This window comes from Watersipora subatra, chromosome 8, assembly GCF_963576615.1.
Source record: "Watersipora subatra chromosome 8, tzWatSuba1.1, whole genome shotgun sequence".
Lineage (NCBI taxonomy): Eukaryota > Metazoa > Bryozoa > Gymnolaemata > Cheilostomatida > Watersiporidae > Watersipora > Watersipora subatra.
Genome location: NC_088715.1, coordinates 8,524,353 through 8,542,047, shown reverse-complemented (window position 1 = coordinate 8,542,047; position 17,695 = coordinate 8,524,353). Strand labels below are relative to the sequence as shown.

The 17,695-nt window shown below is 35.1% G+C and overlaps 1 protein-coding gene across 2 annotated transcripts; it reads right to left on the bottom strand.

The window, feature by feature from the left end:
- Positions 1-4,119: 4,119 nt before the first annotated feature.
- Positions 4,120-16,414, bottom strand: LOC137401548 (uncharacterized). Of its 2 annotated transcripts, none has more exons than XM_068087962.1 (4): positions 16,295-16,414; positions 7,719-7,827; positions 5,959-6,695; positions 4,120-4,703 (listed from the first exon to the last, which is right to left on the bottom strand). In XM_068087962.1, the coding sequence occupies exons 3-4, from the start codon at positions 6,284-6,286 to the stop codon at positions 4,555-4,557; spliced, it is 477 nt and encodes a 158-aa protein (XP_067944063.1). In that variant the 5' UTR covers positions 6,287-6,695; positions 7,719-7,827; positions 16,295-16,414; the 3' UTR covers positions 4,120-4,554. The 2 variants fall into 2 exon arrangements, with proteins under 2 accessions (XP_067944063.1, XP_067944065.1); XM_068087964.1 differs by having other exon boundaries at positions 5,959-6,371.
- Between the last annotated feature and the right edge of the window lie 1,281 nt (positions 16,415-17,695).

The window sequence follows — 17,695 nt, the reverse complement described above, 5'->3', positions numbered from 1 at the left end:
AGATATGATATGTTCCGTGTAAAAACGATGATGATTAGGTTATGTATAATAAAGGCGTGTACTAACCGGAGATTCCCGTTGATGCGCCCAAGATACCTAGTAGCGGGTAATAGTCCGAAAATTACGGTACTCTATAACGCGGACACTCAATCACACACACACACGCAAGCACGCACCCACACACACACACACAACGATTGCCGTTTATATAGTAGAAAAAGTTTTGTCAATTTTAATCTTTAAACAACTTATCAATCAGACCATCTCAAACATCAAAATCAGTAGCAAACTATAGAATATTACCTATACTTCCTGATAGAATCAACTAAATTTTAGTGCAAGAACATCTTCAAGACTTTTGTAAATTCACCTTGGAATTGTCTTACCTTGGAGTATGTTGTGACCGACAGATTGTTGATTATTTAAAAGCAACATTCTAATGAGGTATCTATATTCATTTGATTTATATTTCGAAGTAAAATGACTCTAAAGCCTCCTAATCAGTTGCTCCTGTTGCTAATATAGGGATATTACAATAGTGGTACACAAGACAATAATCTACTTTAAAACTAATAAAAACTATAGACAGCTAGAATTAGCAGAAAATACACTGACTACCTTAACAAACTATCAAGAATGAGCTGAACCTGCTATGCTAGTCACATACGAAAACTATTAATCTTCTGTGAAGTCTCAGGAATAGTAAAACTCGAGTCACATGAGTTGTTCCTAAATGTCTGTATGACTAAATGTCTGCCAACATTTAAATCAGCAAAGGCTGTATGTAGCAGCAATAGAAGCCCCTTGATACAAGCTCTAACTCTAACAATAGCAATTTATAGGCTTTGACTGTAATAACAGATGAGGCACTTGACTACTTACTAACTCATTATGATGGGTAGATCTTATAAACCTGCCAAGTTACTATGAGACGAGGTACACAACCATTTTGTAGCTTATTGTAATATGTAACTCTAATGATATAATGAGTTATCATGATATTGCATCAATTTCATGATATCATAGTCTCCTTAAAGATGTAGTTGCGTCAAATTTAAGTTGATCTTAAAAGAAAGCTTTTTTTTTTTCTCTATCAGTTGGTATGTTGTTTGTTGTGTTACGCGATCGCATTGCCAAGATATTTGAAGATTAAAACCAAAAAAATCTGATCGCCATAAAACCGCTCAGGCCACCAAAACGTGCCCAGACTTGCCCAAAATGATGTCACGCGTTTGGCAACCTGTCTCTATCTCTCGTATTCACATCGGGTATTTGCGATAAAAGTCTAGTCTTACGCGGCTCTATTGGCATATATCTTATTTTGTATTTGCTCATGTTGGCTAGAATAAAATTTTAAATCCTGCTACAGATGCATTATTATGAATGTTTCAAAGGCCTCAAATAACGAAAATTGAAAATTTGTTCTACTCACTTTCTCCAAATGTTGTGTAAACATTTGGGTACCGACTACCAATTCTACCGGTCTACGGTAATTCTGTCAAGTCATTTATGTAGAACGCGGTCTTTGTATCAGCACAGTTCTGCAGCTACCCATACAAACGATATACAGCCTCCCATAAGCCCCGCCCACATTATGTCGCCTATTAGCTATTGCCTACGTACTAGTTTCTTACTAGTAGTATTCTCACCGAATACTAAATAAGTGAAATAAGCAAGCTACCTCTTTGAAAAGAATATAGACAGGGATAGAGTTTTAAGGATGAGAAGTCTGGTGCAAACTGGATTTGAACTCACATTCTCCAGTTCTGCCGACACCCATATACCATATCCGATTCACTACAATATTCTGCAAATCATGTTTTGCATTATCTTCAACAATATTATTTTATTATATAATTTTTACAAGCAAAAATATTTTCATCTTGGCATAAAGCTTTTATTAAAAATATTCATCAAGTCGTGGCCACTCACATAGTATTAGCTGATACAATAAGACAAATTCATCTACTGCAACAAACTCAAACAAAACATCATGGCTTATCCAGCACGCATTCAAGTCCGCTTTCTCCTTTATGGCAGTTTCCACACTGACAAAGCTTCTTCGGCTGGTGGCACGACATAAACATTCTGTAATCAGTAAAACAAGTAAATGTAAACAAAGTAGATGCAATAAATATGTCATTCATAGATATGTCATTCTAAAGCGTATCTATTGACAGCTTCCAAATTGGGAGTTAAATAGATTGCGAGTGTAATTTTAAAAACGAATAAACATTTAATAAAGGCACAAGTACGCCAAGCCAACGATTCAAAGCTTTGGTTCTTGAAATTAAAGATTTGCAATGATCAATCGATTTTAACCACTTCCTACGAGTGAAAATAATTTGTAATCATGACTCTAATTTACCAATGAAAATTCGAAAAAAATATTATAGTTAGGTAAAACTTCAGATAAACTATGAAACGATGATTGGAGATAGCAAAGAATTATCATTTTATTAATTAGTATATGTATTTATGACTATAAAAAATATTACATTTACTCAAGTATAGAAGACTTTAAGGTAATTTACCTCCATTCTGTCTTCTTCTGCAGCAAAACGCTGCTGATTCCTGTCAGCTTTGGCCATAGGCTGTCTACTCTAATCTTTTACTAAAAGTTGCCCAGATAACTCTGAGTAGCGGTCGCTCAAACTTGAAGCCATTTTAAAACTATGTATAACTTAGTAATTGTTGAAACGCGTTGAATCAGTAACGATGAGAATGAATTCTCTAACGTTGAGAATCTTCGAGATCACAGACAACGCGTTTTACGAGCGATAACATTTATTAGGGTCTATATAAAAATTTCGCACGCATGATTGGCTAACGAATCGACCTCATATTTATTGCTCGTGGTTTCGTTTCAGATACCTTGCTTGTGACGTCACGAAATAGGCACCCGCTGGAACGTGAGCTTTTTAAAAGAGGGCCTCATTCAAACGCATATATCTCTGGACAAGGTCGGTCTACAAAGACAAAAATGGCATCAAATTGTAGCTGATGTTTTAGCCTTTTATGGGTCCTAATTTCATTAAATTGACTTTTTTGACGCAACTACATCTTTAAAGGAGCATCTGACTTCATATGGTAATAATATATTTTAATAACATAAAATTGAAAAAGTTTAAAAATACCAAGCCATTGAAATTGTTGAGTTTTTAGCTATAAAACTTGCAAATATATCAAACTACTTTTTATCCGCAATGTATATTACACTTACTAACACTTTAACCCATTTTCGATTACCCAATTGATAAGATATTGTTGATGTTATGTAGCTTCATAATTTTTATATCATCTCTACATCATAAAGAGGATAAATCAAAAGTAGCAAGTTATGGTCATGCGATTGAAAGTGCAAAGTGGTGATACTCATAATAACCATACAAATGTAATTTCAATTAGATATAAATAACTTTTTAATTTAAATATTTTAGCGTAATATTTAAAAAACTGTAAAATTAACACTGAATTTATCCCATGAAAATAGGTGATAGATTTTCATGGTAATTTTATTTATTTACAAAAGTCTTATTTTTACAGCAGTAAATATGTCTGAATGATGGTGGTGAGAAGTTGTCTCCTCATTGTGCCAGTTAAAAATGTATCTGTAAAAGTCCAGCACTTTATTCGGTAGATTATCAACTCTTGTTGGCATTTTGGTTACATTACATACCATTGTCATGTCTATGTATAGATATGTCTATGACTGCACCCATGTCCATAAACATTTCCACTCCCTTGCCCGTGTCTATGCTCACAAGTATACTGCATGGATTATTAATTATTTTTTATTTTTCTGGTGAGATTACATACTATGTCTGTATATGTCTCTTTCTATGACTGCATCCATATCTATGTACATGACTCATGTATATGCCTACAAAGAAGCTCATGAGACCACCCACGTCTTGATTGAAGTTTATGCCTTAGTTCCTGTTCATTTCCATGCCCATGTTAAAGCTCATACCTAAGACCAATGCTTATTCCCATGTCAGCGTTCATGCCCATACCCTTGTCAACTCCTATGTCTATAATATCTTTCATGTATTATAATTTTACATCAAATATTATCTGTTAGTATGCAATAACATTGAAGTAAAAAGGGAAGTAATCACCATATAGAAATCTTATTCAAAATCATCCTTATAATAGAATATGTTTATCAGCCACATTGTTAATGTATAATTTGATGATCACAAAAGTATATTAACTTCATGTATAAATGTGTATTTAAGGTTGGAACACAAATCTCATGCTTTAAAAAGAAATATCATGATGTAAAACCAAACAATTGGCATGTTCTGATCACTTTAACAAAAGAAGACTGTGGCAGCAGAGCATAAGGTAAAGTTAAACTTCTGACAGCACTACATCTAAATAATCAGTTTAAGATCATACAGTCAGCCATTTAGCTAAGAAAGTTGATATAAGATAAAATATGATGATAATAATAATGATCCTGTTAGTATAACTTCACTGTGGAGTAGTCAGTCTTGATGAAACTTGATCATGAATATTGTTATATGATGATTAATAAGAATGTGGTCCTTATTTCTCACTCAGCTTATAGAAGAGCAGCTTGCGAGTCCACCATGTATACAGAGGTATTACCAAGGTGTTACCAGTGACACTCAGGCTATGGATAGGTTTGAGGAGACCACCAATACCACTACTTCTCATCTCCGATACTTTCTCACCTGTAATAAAAATATATAAATACCTTAATTATTATGTTATTATATATTATATGAATATGTTGATTATTATTACTGTACAATCATCACATCCACGCTTATTATATACTTGTATGGATAATTACTAAAGAGAGAGTACCTGACAACATTTTTAATAAAAAGCTAATACAAATCTAATTAACCATAACATTGTAAATGATAACAAACAAGCTCACATTTTGCTATAATAAGATACGATAAGTTGCAGGTTCTACTTGTAAGAAGATCAACAAAAGTTTAGCCATGTCCACCATTTGGTCAGCAAAGATTAACCATGATGATACAATTTAATACATCGAATACATAATAATTTAATTCACATCATCTGGTAATTATATATAAAACTAAAAGGAAATGCTTCAAATGACACTTTAACCAAGAGCACCTATGATAAATAAATGAAAAATAAGAATAAAACCAATGAAATGCTGATAAATAGAACAAGTCTTTATTGTCAGATGTTAATTTTCATCACTACAGATATGTTAAAATTTATATGAAGGTGTAAGTCAAGAATTGACTGTAACCTTTAGGCAAAAACCTAAAGCTGGTACCTGAGCCATAGCGGCTCTGCTAGATAAAGAATTTGATAGGACTATCATTTGGACAGTTGCCAAGTTTACTAGAAGAAAGTTGTCACATTTTTGTGTTCGCTTGTTCAAACCTATATGTAATGCAACCTGCCACTAAAAGAACATGATGATGTACCAGTCAATACGAGACTCTATCTGTTAATATGGTAATATAAGTATTAAATACAATAATCATGACTTCAGTGTTGTATACTAATCATTACAAGGAGAACTGATCCTGTCAGAACAACTTAATAACTACTTTGTATTGTATTATTAGTTTAGTGAGCTTTTTAATCACATTAAATTATAAATAGGTAATTATGTATCAAATATCTAACATACTGTATTGCTTTTAAACTAGTTAAAACAATAAATTACATCTCACATAATCAACAATGGAAAACAACGAAAGGAAATATCAATGATCTTTTACTCAATTTGCCTTTGATAACATATTGAAATTTAATTTTTAAAATCATACATAAAGTGATCAAGGGTTAAAAGATACTTATACCAGAATTTGAAAACATTTTTTATAATAGAACAATTTCATGCAAAAAGTTTTACTAAATCATAAAATGTGTCAGAAGCCAACATGAAACTCAATAAATATGACTAACCAGTACCTCATACATACAACTTACCTTTAACATAACTGAGTATGTAGATGATATTGCTGTTCCATGCAGCTACCAGTATGTAATCTCCATAGCATACCAAACCTTGTGGAGGATCAGGATGGGTGAAAGTCCACATGACATTCCCAGTGGTGATGTTAAATCTGAAGACTGTCTTTGTCTCATAGTCAGCTATGATGACATCATCACCGTGTCCAGCGCATATCGAGACCTGACTATTACTCAAAAGGGGGCAGCTGACGTTACGCAGAGCCTTACCAGTGAGAGAATAAATAGTTAGTCTCTTGTTAGGAGGATCAGCAACCACTACATTACCTGCTGCTACAGTCAGCATGCTACAGTCAAGGCCATGATAAGGGTGCTGCCAGGTTGTGATCACTTGTCCTGACAGATCATAGACACCCACTGTGCGAGGTTCACTAAAAGACAATATGTATAGTCTGTTTTATGGAGGCTGATGGACTCAACACGACCAGAAGTAGAGATGAATGAGTCATGCAGCTTGTAGTCGCTATCAATTCTACTGATTGTACCATTATCCAATCCTACATATGTAACTCCTTCATGCTGACATACTGATACAGGTTCTGATGGTAGCTCTATAGATTTAAGTAGAGTTATGGACTTTGGAGGAGGACGGGGTAAAGTAAGTTTTGGTGGTTGAGGAACTACAGGGTGCTGGTTACAGTTAACTACTATGTTATCAGTTGGTACAATCTTCAACTCAATCTCACGCTTTTCACCTGAAATATTAATAATATAACAACATAATAAAATGCATATAACGTGTAACAATATATTTGCATGCAGGCAGCACAGCACAACATCCTTGAAAAAAAGTCAAGAAAAATTACTTACTCATTTAATTTAAATAATTTGGACTTAATTACTCGTTGGCTAAAATCATCTGTTAGAGAAATAAAAAAGTTTAACATATTAAATTGTGTAATATGAAAACAGTAAGAATAAAAATACATATCCTTATTCATATTCTTACATATTCTTACCTAAAATTACAGTCTTTTATCAACTGACTAAAATTTAGAAGTTGTAAATGTTTTGAAGTGATAAATATGAGAGTTATATAAATAAAGATACTGTAACAGTGCTTCTATGATATTTTAGCCTGAGAGCAGGTCATGCATGTAGATAAAATAGCTAAAATTTACTAGCTCAGCGTACAAATATTTTAACAGTGTGTCTATTAGGTCTATTTTAGCCTGAGATTATAGCTTGCATGTACATGAGACTGCACAATTTTAACCAGCTATGCGCGCAAATATACTGTAACAATTTATCTTTATGTAATATCATAGACTGAGAGCAGAGTGTGCATATCCCTGCATTTTCATTGTGTTTATCATTTCTATTAACTTCCGGGCAAATATGGCATAAATTGTAAAGATTTGTTGATAATTGAAAGATTGAGAGAGAAACCATCATCTATTTTATTATATATTTCCATTTAAATAATTTGTATGCAAATAGGCTAATTGCTGCTTTTCTTCTAGTAGTCATAGTTGACTCATCCCTGGTCATATTTTTAACGCAAGCACAATTAGCTGCATAATTCGGCTTGTCAAGTTGAGCTTGAATAGCTAGCAAGTCTTTCAACACAAATTACCTTTAAAGCAATTACTAAATATCGCTTCTTCACTTGTACACATATCAATTTAACTCTAGACTTATCTTTAACATGAATAATATGGTAGAAGTCTCAGTATAGAGTATAATTTTTAATACTTATTTTTATTCTTTTAACATACCTGTTTGTCTCACTTGAAGTTGTCCTCCCACTTCCAGCTTGGGCAACTCCTCCACAATAAATTTGTCCATTTGGTCCTTCAGCTCCTTGAACCCTCTCACAATGTCATCCTACATGTTTGATTTATTAAAAACTGTTATAACCTTGACATAGACCAACAGCATGTGTATATTGTGAGAAAAAAACAAATGTGGTTTATAGCAAAGAATACAACGATCAGGTTTTTAGCTGATTAGCATAGCTTACATATATATTTAAAGATGTAGTTGCGTCCAAAATTTAAGTTGATCTTAAAAGAAAGCATTTTTTTTTCTCTATCAGTTGATATGTTGTTTGTTGTGTTACGCAATCGCATTGCCAAGATATTTGAAGATTAAAACCGAAAAAATCTGATCGCCGTAAAAACGCTCAGGCCACAAAAACGTGCCCAGCCTCGCCAAAAATGATGTCACGCGTTTGGCAACCTGTCTCTATCTCTCGTATTCACATCGGCTATTTGCGATAAAAGTCTAGCCTTACGCGGCTCTATCGGCATATATCTTATTTTGTATTTGCTCATGTTGGCTAGAATAAAATTTTAAATCCTACTACAGATGCATTATTATGAATGTTTAAAAGGCCTCAAATAAAGAAAATTGAAAATTTGTTCTACTCACTTTCTCTAAATGTTGTGTAAACATTTGGGTACCGACTACCAATTCTACCGGTCTACAGTAATTAGGTCAAGCGAACTAAGTTGATTACGGTCTCTGTGTCAGCGCAGTTCTCAATTGCTACTCGAACGTGAAACTACTAGCTGATCAAGCTACTACCGATATACCGGTATTGCGAAAATACGAATAACTTTTGCTCATAAATTCCAACTTTAGTTGTGTTTGACAGAGACTAAAGTGAAAAGGCAAATCATTATTTAGTAAGTCAATAGTATTTTCATTTGTTTTGATTTGTTGCTCTATAAATTAAAACAACATTAGCCATACTATTTTAGTTCATAGTTGCAGAACGCTGTTGTAGTTAGTTCGACTGGTTTACTAGTCAATCTGTCTTTTCAATTGACGAAAATACTTTAAGTATGAAATATTAATCGTGGTTATACTGTAGTTATTCAACTTCGTTCACTTTTACGTATCTTTAAACGTTGTCGTTTTAAGATAAGATAGACACACCTTCGTATTTATATGAATAACTTTTTCTCACAATTTCCAACTTTCGTTGTGTTTGACAAAAACTAAAATGAAAAGGCAAATCATTATTTAGTTAGTAAGTCAATTAGTATTTTCATTTGTTTTGATCTGTTGCTCTATAAATTAAAACAACATTAGCCATACTATTTTAGTTCATAATTGCAGAACGCTGTTGTAGTTCATTCGACTGGTTTACTAGTCGATCTGCCATTTCAATTGACGAAAATACTTTAAGTATGAAATATTAGTCATGGTTATACAGCTATAGTTATTCAACTTACTTCACTTTTTCGTATCTTTAAACATTTTAGTTTTAAGATAAGGTAGACACACCACGTATTTGTACGAACATAAATCTCGGCCATATTATGGATATTAAGCATTTTCTTCAAAGTCACATTAGGTTACACACTTGAATATCGTGATATTTTTCTATTTGTTAAGAATAGTCTGCATAACCACTTCAATGTTTCGTTGTAGCAGTAAAATGTCTTCAAGTCGACATTGGGCTCTCTCCTGTGCCGCAGCTAATTGTGAAGAAACCAAACATCTATTTGCTTGGCCTCGGGGAAGGACATCAACAGATGTACAGCGAGCCAAATGGACAGCATTTGTGAAGAAACATGTAGCAAATTTTCGATATAAAACCATATCTAGAATTTGCTTCCGGCATTTTACTGAGGAATGCTTCAGCAACTACCACCAATACAGGTACCAACAAGGAGAAGATATCCGGCTCATGTTAAAGAAGCACTCGGATATAATTCCCACACGAAACCTGCACATTAAAGCTGATTCTGCTGCTACCCCAAGGAAGCAAAACCCAATTACCCTTTTGCCTACAAGAGAGCGCAGAGCAGTGGTGCGAGGCTTACTTGCTGATGCGTAAATGGTGTAAGATGTGATAATGCACAGTACTAGAAATCTTTGAATTTCACAAGTTATGTTATGAGCTTCCAATTTGAAAATATAAAACAACTCGTGTTTTACGGAAAAAGAATTCTTGTCTATATATTACAGTGTTCCTGCAGTGCCTAGTACAGCAACCTTTTTTTCTCATTCACGATCGAAAATACCAGTTCGTAATCCTCAGCCTGCCGAGTCCTTTGGACCTGGAAAGTCCTCTAAGGTTGACAAAGGGGTACAAATGCTACGGAAATGCTACAAAGCTACGGAAATGTCTTCACCGTCCTAAGTATCGGTCGATTTCAACCCAGACCGATGCTAAACAGTGAGTACAGTTAACTTGTTTCATATGGTTGGACGGGATTCTTTTTTACAATATATATTGATAGTCTATAAACATTTATTCACAGGCCTGATCTTCCAGCCTCACCTCCATCTAAAAGAAAAATGCCAGTAGTCGATGAAGCAAGCTCCATTCCTTCTACATCTAAACAGTTACAACGTTATTCTCTAATTATGGAGAGTGATACTAGTGATGAGATGCAGGAACGAGAGGAAGATCTGGTAAGTTACAAATACTTTGATAAAATGTCATAGCAATTTTTCCTTTTCTCATGCTTCTTTTACGTTAAAGACTTAGATGAGTTTCCTAAAATGCCATAGCACTTTTCTTCATTTTCTATGCTTCTTTTAGGGTAAAGCCTTGGATGAAGAAGAATGGGTGCCAGATTCAGATAACAGTGAGACGGAAGACGAGGTTTCAGAAGAAAGCTTTGAGGGGTAAGAAATATAGTAACTGCTAGTTCGTATTTGATAATGCGTATTATTTCATCGATTATATGTACTCACTGTCTTTACAACAATATTTATTTTAGCCTGCTTGCAGTAAGTATGTGTGTGCTTCCTGAAGAAGCTAAACATAGGCTTGCCTTGTCATACGCTTGCTGCTTTCTCATGCCTGCCTAACAACGCTATTTTACATTCAAGTGTTTCACTTAATTGCCGCAAATCAAACTGTAGAACTCTGCTAGATATTTTGTAGTTGCTAGCTGCTGTTAAATTTTTTACTATTTATTAACTGTAAAAATGATTGATTTTTTAAATATTTCTAAATTTTAAATATTTACAATATTTCAATCTTACAATATAAATATTGTAAGGTTTCAATTTTTCTTCCTTATACACTAATGAAGGCTTAATCCAGTGCTTGATTTTATATTACTAAAGTATTGTCTGATCTTCACTAAAAATGTTTTGTTGGCGTTCACAGGGAGCGACCTTGGCAGAAACAGCCAAAATATATTGTGGAGCATAGCCAGCTTCAAAAACTCCTTGAAGTATGCCCTATGTGTGCGGGTCCCAGTGCTGTGGAAGTGGTGGATAGACGTGGGGCGTATATTTGCTACATTACTCGTTGCTCCACCTGTAACCACACGAGAACTTGGTCAAACTCTGACAAGGTTTCCAGATTTCCAGTCATCAACATTCTTATTTGTGCCGCCATATGCTTCACAGCATCACTGCCAAAAAAAGTATTTGACTTTTTCTCTGCGATAAACATTGCAATGCCGATGTTAAATACTTACCACAGGCATCAAAAGGCATATCTACATGGGGTAAGCTTTATCTTAAATCTAGTTCAAAATTGTATCAACTTTATTGTATTCTATGATGTGAGGTTTACATGTTTTGGGATGCGATTTACAACAGGCTGTTAGAAGTGTGACAGCTGAAATGCTGGAAGAGGTTCATCAAGAGCACAGGGAAAAATCCATCGGAGTGAGTGGCGATGCCTGTTTTCACAGCATTGGACATTCAGGTACCGTATTTGTTGTGTAACTTTTTATGCTTTGCAAACTTGATCTGTGGACCGCATGTTTCAATATTGGGGTCTCCTTGTAGCTACATACAGTTTCTACACTTTGATGGATAAATCTTCCAGCAAGATTGTGGCATGTGAGCTCCTAAAATGTACAGAAACATCATCGTCACCTGCTATGGAACTTGAGGGGCTAAAAAGGTGTCGAGCTTACCTAGAGGAGAAAAATCTACACGTAGCCGAGTTGACAACTGACAGACACTCCTCTGTCATGAAGTACATGTCCACTCAGTGGAGCACCGTTTTTCACACTTTTGACTCATGGCACTTGACCAAAAATTTGAGGAAGCGATTAACAACTCTTGCCAACTCCAAGGTTGCTTACAGAATTCTTCTTGACTGGGTACCCGCCGTTATAAATCACATGTACCATGTGATTTCACATATTCAAAGTGGCCAGCTCAGGAAAGAATGGTGGTGCTCCACTGTCAATCACATTTGTGATATACATGTTCACACCTATGAAACTTTTCCAGAGTGCCAACACGAACAAGCAGAAGACGTGTTTGATGAAGAAGGCAACAAGCTTGAGGTTGCCTATCTAGATCGCCAGCTTCATGCCGACCTTATCCAGCTGTTCTCGGATATCATCTTCGATTTTAGCTCAGCTATAAACCGAGCAAGCACCGTCTCTACTAGTGAACTGGAAAGTTTCCACAGCTCTTTAAACCGAAATGCTCCAAAGAGGGAAGGCTTCTCCTTTGCTGGAATGCTCAGCCGAGGACAGCTAACTCTCCTCCATCACAACGAAAACTGCCAAAGACCAGTCATGCTAGATAAGACCAGCAACCCTGTCAAGGTTGTCGCTAGGTCTAAAGCAACCAAGCTCCGTCCCAGTATGCGGTATATAAGATCCAGGCCTACATATGGTAAGTTGCCATTACATTACCACATGCTGCTCAAACTTCTGATGTTTAGGTTTGAAATTTTTTGTTTTTATTCACAACAGATTATCTCAACAAGCTATTCCATCAGCTGAGACTTTCTATTGTGGATGCCAAAGGTATACCGCATGATGTAGAACCTCCAAGTCTAGCGTCAACTGGTCCTAGCTACAGGTCCATTGATGAAGTAGAGGAAGCAGCCAGACAGAGGAAACGAGGAGTGTATGTCAAGCCACATTACCTTTCGTTGGCAGAGTTGGAGCTAGCCAAGCGGAGAGCTATTCGTGGCAAGAAGAAGGCAACTACGTAGAGCCCCATGTAGGTAGGTGCTTGGCTGTTTGTTCTGTGATATGTTCATACTGCATAATTATTGGTGTGATTTAGTCTGTGCATTGCAGGCTGCAGCATGTGTTTGTAATAACATGGCTGGTTCAGGCCAAGGATCTGTATCCCATTTAATTCCTGTGATTTTTCGCTGTTCCTATTGCGACTCTGTTTGTTACATTTCTTTTATTTTGTTATTTGCTGAAGATATACCATGAGATGTACAATCTCTAAGTGGTCCTAGCTACAGATCCATTTATGAAGTAGAGGAAGCAGCCAGACAGGAGTTTGTCAAGCCTCGTTCCCTCCGATGTCTGTCTGTATCCCATTTACTTTCGGTGATCTTTCTCTATTCGTATTGTAACTCTGCTACATTTATTTTGTTGTTCGCCGTTTGCATTCATTTTCTTTTATTTTGTAGGCTATATATATTATGCCTACAAAATTAGAATATATAAATATATTATAATATGTATAGTATATATAGTATATATATTATGTATATTATAATTATATATTTATATATATTATTTATATCATATAATATTTATAAAAAGATCGACGTAGTGCCGAGCGCTGGGATTTGCCAAGGTAGATGCCAGCCGCGGTACTAAGTTGGACGCCTTCTGATGTGCCTTGTGTGTTTCGTTGAGCCTCAAATATAGTAGGATACCTCAGTCAACGGCTCAAGGCACTGATGGAGCAACCTTAGCAAGATGCAGACAATGACATCGTGCTAAGGCTGAGTAGCCGCATGTTCAAAAAGAACTATTCGAATGTGGTGAAACTAACTGCATCGTGTATTCATCATAATCTAGACATTGTTAGTGTGAATTTGTAGAAATTTTTCTGCTGATCATTTATATGATTAGTTGATAATAGACAAGCAATTGTTTTGTGAGTTGACCAAATTAGTGAACGTAAGACGTAATAAAAAATTTTGTTGAAGTCAATTCACCCGCATTAGAAACTAAAATTTAATTTGACCTGGCAAGGGGTTTCCCTTTTTTCCATTCGCGGGAAAGCAACCTTTCCACTCTGCGATTGATGGTGTGGCTCAGAATGGTTTGGTTATGCAAGGCTTGTACGAGAGTGCATATAACAATGGCTTTGTTCATGGGGAGCCAGCAAGACAAGATTTCATGACCATGGTGATTCTAACTTTGTGCGATGAATAGAGCTTTCCACGAATCTCTCAGTAATACTTAATCATACTGCTGATTATAATTCATAAGCCAGTCTGCCAGACAATACTTTGGCAGATGTGGCAAGACAATGAAGTGTTTAATTTTTTTTGTCATTTATCTTTTGTTGATGATTATAGCTGCAGGTTCGTTGATGAGGTAGAGGAAGCCGCCAGACAGGAGACGAGAAGTTTGTCAAGCCACATTTTTTCCATTGTCTGACTGTATTCCTGTGAATTTTCTCTGTTCGTAGTTCAACTCTATTTGCTACATTTATTTTGCTGTTCGCCGTTTGCATTCATTGTCTTTTACTTTTTTATTTTTGTATATATTATACATTGCCTACAAAGTTTAAGTGTATAAATATATTAATTTATATTAAATAGAAATTATATCTTTATAGTATATTTGTAAAATAAAGTATATAAAAATCACTCCACTGCAGTAAATTCAAATTCTGTATGCGCCATATCTGCGTATTCATCCTCATCTTCAGTGCCAGGGTATGCAGCTCGCACCATGTTATACACGCAGGCTGGTAGTGGTCGTCGCTCTCCCCTCCTAAGTCCTGTTGGATATGTCCAGAATACCAGAGATCTATACGCGCATAATCTCCTCTGCCTACACACCATGTTGTAGATGTCGCAGTCTTTCAGTCTTTCAGATGGTACCAGGCTCTCCGCATCTGGATACTTGGGCACTAACAAAATATCATACTTTTACAGTATCTTGATAACTTACTTGAAGTAAGCAGTAAAAATAGCAGCTACAAACCTCATAAGCTTACCATGGTAGTGGCAGTAGTTATAATAAGCCACTCTCAATGGACCTGGCTTTATTAGATCTTTTATTTCGTCAGCTTCGGTAACGCATTTGATACCAGTTTGCGGAATGGAATGCCACATGTCGTGATTTGTGCAGCATATGTTCATTTCTTTTTTACTCCACGCATGGCAATTCTCACACTTGCACCACTGCTGAACTGGTGGTGCCACGTAAACATCCTGTAATCAATAAAACAAACGTAATGATTACACGCATTCATTGATGTCGTTCTAAGGTGTATTTACGGTAAGGTTTCAATTTGGGAGTCAATTAGATTGCTAATCTAAAATCACGATATGAGTAAACGTTTAACAAAAATATAGGTATGTAAAATATATAAATACAAAACCAGCAATTCGAAGCTTTGTTTTTGGTAGTTAATGATGAGCAATGATCAATCGATTTTACCCACTTCCTACGAGTGAAAATAATTTGTAATCATGACTCTAATTTACCAAAGATTCGAAAAAAAATATTAAAGCTAGGTAAAACGGCAGATGAGCTATGAAACGATGATTGGAGATAGCAAAAAATTATCATTTTATTAATTAGTATATGTATTTATGACTATAAAAATAACATTTACTTAGGTATAGAAGACTCTAAGTTAATTTACCTCCATTCTGTCTTACTCTACAGCAAAACGCTGCTGACGCCTGTCAGCTTTCACCATAGGCTGCCTGCTCCAATCTTTGACTAAAGGTTGCTCAGATAACTCTGAGTCGCAGTCGCTCGAACATGAAGCCATTTTAAAACTATAACTTGTATGTAGTAATTGGTGAAAAGCGCTGAACCAGTAACGGTGAGAATTCTCTATCGAATGAGAATCTTCGAGATCACAGACAACCCGTTTTACGAGTGATAACATTTATTACGGCCTATATAAAAATTTCGCGCTCGTGATTGGCTAACGAAGCGACCTCATATTTATCGCTCGTGGTTTCGTTTCAGAAAACAAACTTGTTACGTCACGAAATTGGCACCCGCTGGAACGTGAGCTTTTTAAAAGAGGGCCTCATTCAAACGCATATATCTCTGGACAGGGTTGGTCTACAAAGACAAAAATGGCATCAAATTGTAGCTGATGTTTTAGCCTTTTATGGGTCCTAATTTCATTTTTGACGCAACTACATCTTTCACAAGAGATGGTGGTAGCAACAGAGCATAAGGTAAAATTTAACTTCTGTCAGCACAACATCTAAATAAGCTTAAATAAGTTTAAGATCATACAGTCAGCCATTTAGTTAAGAAAGTTGATAGAAGATAAAATATGATGATAATTATAATGATACTGTTAGTATAACTTCACTGTAGAGTAGTCAGTCTTGATGAAACCTGATCATGAATATTGTTATATGATGATTCATTAGAATGTGGTCCTTAATTCTCACTCAGTTTATAGATGAGCAACTTGGGAGTCCGCCACAGAGGTACAACCAAAGTGTTACCAGTAACACTCAAGCTATGGATAAAGTTGAAGAAACTATCAATACCATCACCTCTCATCTTTGAGACTTTCTCACCTGTAATAAAAGTATAAGAATATGTTAATTATTATTACTGCACAATCATCACACCTGCACTTATTATATACTTGTATGAGTAATTACTACACATAGAGTACCTGGCAACACTTTTACTAAAAAGCTAAAACACATCTAACTAAACATAACATTGTAAGTGATACCAAAAAAACTCATATTTTGCAATATGAGATACAATAAATTGCAGGTTCTCTTTGTAAGAAGATCAACTAAAATTTAGCCATGGTTACAATTTGAATTGCAAAGATAAGCAATGATGATACAATTTAATAAATCGATCAATTCAAAAAAATAGTGCTCATTGAAGAAGTTCGTCTTGAGAAAGTAATCTAATCTTGCTAGAAAGTAGTAACGTCAGAAAGCAACAAACATAACCTCCAAATACTGGACTTGGCTGAGTCATTTATTGTAGCTACCATTCCTGGCACACTTTTTATATAACCGCTATAGATGTTACTGTAACATTCATTTGTATAATTGTTTTATTGCTTTCTAAGACTCTTTTGCAGCCAAAATTGCCATAAGATGATGTGCATACTCTCATTAGAATTTACTCTAATCTCACTAACTTATTCAACAATCTAAATTTTGTTGGTGACAACAACATCTGGTAATTATATATAAAATTAAAAGGAAATGCTTCAAATGAAACTTTAGCCAAGAGCATCTATAAAAATAAATGAAAAATAAGGATAAAACCAATGAAATGCTGATAAATAGAATGAGTTTTTATTGTCAGTTGTTAATTTTCATCACTACAGATATGTTAAAATTTATATGAAGGTGTAAGTCACGAATTGACTGTAACCTTTAGGCAAAAACCTAAAGCTGGTACCTGAGCCATAGCGGCTCTGCTAGATAAAGAATTTGATAGGACTTTCATTTGGACGGTTGCCAAGTCTACTAGAAGAAAGTTGTCACATTTTTGTGTTCGCGTGTTCAAACCTATATGTAATGCAACCTGTCATTACGAGGAACAGAATGATGTACCAGTCAATACGAGACTTTGTCTGCTAAAGTGGTAATATAAGTATTAAATACAATAATCATGACTTCAGCGTTGTATACTCACCATTACAGGGAAAACTGATCCTGACAGAACAACTTAACTACTTTGTAATGTATTATTAGATTAGTGAGCTTTTTAATAATATTAAATTATTAATAGGTAATTATGTATCAAATATCTAACATACTGTAATGCTTTTAAACTAGTTACAAACAATAAATTACATCTCACATAATCAA

Excerpts from the sequence above, each read along its gene's own strand:
- LOC137401548 (XM_068087962.1), bottom strand. The coding sequence starts at position 6,286 with ATGCTGACTGTAGCAGCAGGTAATGTAGTGGTTGCTGATCCTCCTAAC. Across the intron at positions 4,704-5,958 it reads CATACTCAGTTATGTTAAAG|GTGAGAAAGTATCGGAGATG; the intron begins GTAAGTTGTATG and ends TTTTTATTACAG.